The sequence below is a fragment of the Limulus polyphemus genome, unplaced genomic scaffold (genome assembly GCF_000517525.1).
Source record: "Limulus polyphemus unplaced genomic scaffold, Limulus_polyphemus-2.1.2 Scaffold4195, whole genome shotgun sequence".
Lineage (NCBI taxonomy): Eukaryota > Metazoa > Arthropoda > Merostomata > Xiphosura > Limulidae > Limulus > Limulus polyphemus.
Genome location: NW_013669805.1, coordinates 29,265 through 33,615, shown reverse-complemented (window position 1 = coordinate 33,615; position 4,351 = coordinate 29,265). Strand labels below are relative to the sequence as shown.

The window sequence follows — 4,351 nt, the reverse complement described above, 5'->3', positions numbered from 1 at the left end:
AAAAACAAAAAAACAAACAAATGTACTTGTCTAAAACAACAATGATCTTGTTTATGTGGCCATTGGCTGTCTTGTTGTAGATTGTTTTTTTAATTACGTGAGGTCAGCGATAGAATAGTACAATATTTTTGTTAAATAACCCCATAATTTATAAAATTATTAATATCTGCTCTTGAATAATAAAACAAAATTCAGTTTTCTGAGATTAATTGAACGAGATGAACGCGAGTGTGTTCCCACACCTGGTGTGTAACTCGATATTGTTACCTTAAGGCAGTGTCATCATGAGATAATATTTCCTCTCGGCTAGCTAACTCCAGTCTGTCTTAAGGTACGTCCTGTGAAGAGTAGGGGGTCATTGGTCTCTTTATTAGCATTGCGTTCTGTTGTTCTGTCTCGAAGGCAAACTGAGATAACGACGGCATTACTGATGTCTTGTACCAAATCAGGATAATGAATCATGGTAGTCGGTTAGGCCTGTTGTTTCGGACGCCATAGTGATGTCCATTTTTAACATTTAAAAATCAAATGACACATAGTTTTGAAAATGGAATTATGATTCATCATATCTAACAAATTAAATTGTTGCTCAGTCATGTACCTGTTTTTTAATGTTAAGAGTATTAGGGTGGACGTATTCCAAAATTGATCTTCGCGTATTTCACACAATAGATTATACCATTAATTTATAAAAAAAAAAAGACAGTTGCATTCATTGCTCAAATGCTAATTTTTTTACTCAACATTCATCTGAAAAATATCGGCGAGTCTTACGTTATAATCAATAAAGTAACTTGTGTAGATTATAAATAATTATTTTAATTTGTTACTACAGGAAGAGAATAGGGGTTATTGTAGTGTGATAAGTGCTTTGTGTTGCATTGTTTTGTAAACGCGAATTAGCGCAGTTATGTATAAATTCGTGTGAATTTGGCTAGACGATATTTATGGTTGAGGTGAAAGACAGCTCCAGTTTTGTTTTATGTTAACCTCAAAGCTACACAATGGGCTATCTGTGCTTTGCCCAGTGTGGGTATCAAAACCTGATTTTTAACCTTATAAGCCCTCATACTTACCTCTGAACTACCAGAGAACCAACTCCACTAAGGTTGTGCACTTGTGGGTCTGGTGTTCGATTTTAGATTAAATTATAACCTGTAGACTAAACGTGTATTGTAAGTATATTTAATAACAAGTGTTTGACATATTTAACCTCATCAGAAGCATTTTGTTTTTTAATTCAGTTTTTTATCTTCACCAAGTTTTATCATCATTAGTTATGCAGTTAGAGGAATAATGACTTAGTAATAAAGTTGATTTTATAATTTCTAAGGAGTGAATAAAATATCATTTCACTACTTGTTTCATTATTGTTGCCTTTATACAATTCTTTTCCTCCCAAAAAAATCAAATCCTTCAAAATGTTAGCAAATGTACTTGTAGGTACAATAATGTTGATTGTTCATATGTACTTGTAGTTGTGTTGTTCACAATGTGAACTTGTACTTGTTGCTTATACAGGTTGTGAACAACACAAGTACAAACAATGTGTATGTTTACTTGTTGTTTATACAGATTGTTTGTAGTTGTGTTGTTCATAATGCATTTGTTCTTGTTTAAACTGATTGTTTGTATTTGTGTTGTATGTGTACATGTTGCTTATATCAGTTGTTTGTAGTTGTGTTGTTCACAATGTGTATGTGTACATGTTGCTCATATCAGTTGTTTGTAGTTGTGTTGTTCACAATGTGTATGTATACTTGTTGCTTATATCAGATTGTTTGTAGTTGTGTTGTTCACAATGTGCATGTGTACTTGTTGCTTATACAGATTGTTTGTGGTTGTGTTGTTCACAATGTGCATGTGTACTTGTTGCTTGTACAGATTGTTTGTAGTTGTGTTGTTCACAATGTGCATGTGTACTTGTTGTTTATACAAATTGTTTGTAGTTGTGTTGTTCACAATGTGCATGTGTACTTGTTGCTTGTACAGATTGTTTGTAGTTGTGTTGTTCACAATGTGTATGTGTACTTGTTACTTGTACAGATTGTTTGTAGTTGTGTTGTTCACAATGTGCATGTTTACTTGTTGCTTATACAGATTGTTTGTAGTTGTGTTGTTCACAATGTGTACTTGTTGCTTATACTGATTATCAGTAGTTGTGTCATGTGGCCTGTATTTGAATTGTTGGTAATACTAAGGATCTTCCAGTAAAGTTTTTTCCTAAGAATTACCAGAAATAAACATGATATGTGTTAATAATATATTTCAGAGCAGTAATTTTACTTTTATAATTATTTTGTTGTTAATATGATTATGGTTTCAGGAAAATTCTGTTAAAAAAAAAGGAAATACACACACACACCATACATAGGGGAAAAAAAACAAAAAACTATTGGTTGGAAGTCAGTGAATGACAAAGATTGAAATACTTACAACATCGGCATATCATCACAGCATTTGTTTATGTACAGCATTATTTGGGATTTCTCAGATACTGTAAATGTGAGCAAGTTTTGGTATTGGATCATGCTCATCTTATAGTTACACACACTTTAACTGTATTGATAGCAACTGTAGTAATACAAAATTAATTACAAGCTTTTTGTTTTTAACTTTTGATCTTAGGAGATTGGGTTTTATGGTATGTGAAATATTTGCAAAGTAAATTTGTGTTAAAACAGAAATGTAGATTGTATTTCATTTTTCATTATCAAGGTGAGGGAAATGGTGTAAGAGTAAATATTTTGTTTAAAATGTGGAAAGTACATGCTTTCATTGATTTATTAGAGTTATAATTGAGAATGATAATTTTGTGGTGGTAAATTACATTGCTACATCTTAACATCATAAAACATCGTTGTATTGTATTACTTAGTTAGCATATTTTAAACTTGTTGTCCATCTTACATTTTGTTTAACAGAGATGTTACTTTGTTAAATTTTGAAATGTCTCTTAATTAAAAAAAAAGCTGTGAATAAGCTTTCAGGAACTTGGGAGAGAATTTTGTGGAAGGATATTGTTTTTGTTTTTTTAATGTAACTTAATCTAGTGGCTGTATAGCAAAGGTTGAAATAATTGTTTTATCCCTCTTCAGGATGATGCACGACAGTTCTTCACAGAAGCAGGTGCAGCTCAGGAAGGAGAGCTGAATCAAGACCTTGCTGTGGTCATGAAAAATCTCTGGCTGGACTCGGGCGTCCAGAAGTGTTATTCCCGCTCCAGAGAATATCAGCTGAATGACTCGGCTTCCTAGTAAGATAAATGCAGAATAACTGTTTTGATGTAGTATAGTTCTATAGTATTGCAATTAGATTAGAAAAAGGAGCAGATATTTTACTTTTTTTTCGACTAATATAATTTGTACAGCCATAATGAGTGAAATAAAGATGCTAGAAAACATTTCTGAATTTGTCCAGCAATAAATGACAACTTTTTAAAGATATGTTGGATTGTTAAGCTAGACAGAAATTAATAAGATCTTTTTCAGAGAAATTGTATTATCTTTTAGAGGAAACTGTGTAAGAAGTTGATAAAAAAACTAAATAAATTAAACTGTACTTCAGAAAGTCAGTTTCTATAGTGAGTGTGAAAAACGTCTGTAAACTAGTATAATGAAAACTTTGTATATTTTATAAAGATATTATGTGTATGTATACTTGTTGCTTATGTCAATTGTTTGTAGTTTGGGATTTCTCACTTACAGGAAATGTGGGCAAAGTTTTGGTATTAGGTTATGTTCATCTCATAGTTACACATACCTTAACTGCATTTATAGCAACTGTACTAATTTTGGTTAAATAACAAAAGAATAACTAGATTTAGTAAGATTAGTAAATAAAAGTAAGAAGGTCAAAGTTTTAACTTAAGAATTTAGTGATGTAAATTGTAGTACAATGTTAAATTAGGCTTACTACGTGTAACAGTACCTTATGCTTAGCTATAATTCAACTTAATGGTAAATAATAAAACAGGTTGATGTATTGTTTTATTAAATAAAAACAATCTGTAGTCTAATTTATTGTCTTCTCCTGTTTTAAAGATTAACTTGTGTACTTGAACTTTGATCCATTAGTTTAAATTCAGCTTATAGTTATAGGTAGGTTACAATATCAATCAAGCTAAATACATTCTATTATTAACATTACGTATATATCAAAGTAAAGGCTAGTTATTGTCACTTCTAATAAAGTTATATATCTAAGTTCTATATAATTAAAGATAAACTTAATTACTTTAGTGTGAAGATAAAGTAGTCATAAAAACATTTATTCTTAAATGTTAAGCTTAACAGTAACAGTGTTAATAATAGGCTACTGGTATTTGGTATTGAGTCTTTATTTCCAGGCT

The 4,351-nt window shown here is 30.8% G+C and overlaps 1 protein-coding gene across 1 annotated transcript in view; it reads left to right on the top strand.

Annotated features, from left to right (window-relative positions):
* The window catches only part of LOC106470746 (guanine nucleotide-binding protein G(i) subunit alpha-like), a 52,335-nt gene that overhangs the window by 35,965 nt on the left and 12,019 nt on the right, over positions 1 to 4,351 (top strand). Inside the window, exon 4 of the mRNA XM_013931312.2 lies at positions 3,099 to 3,256. Coding sequence (XP_013786766.1) covers positions 3,099 to 3,256 — 158 coding nt within the window. The remainder of the gene's footprint in view (positions 1 to 3,098; positions 3,257 to 4,351) is intronic.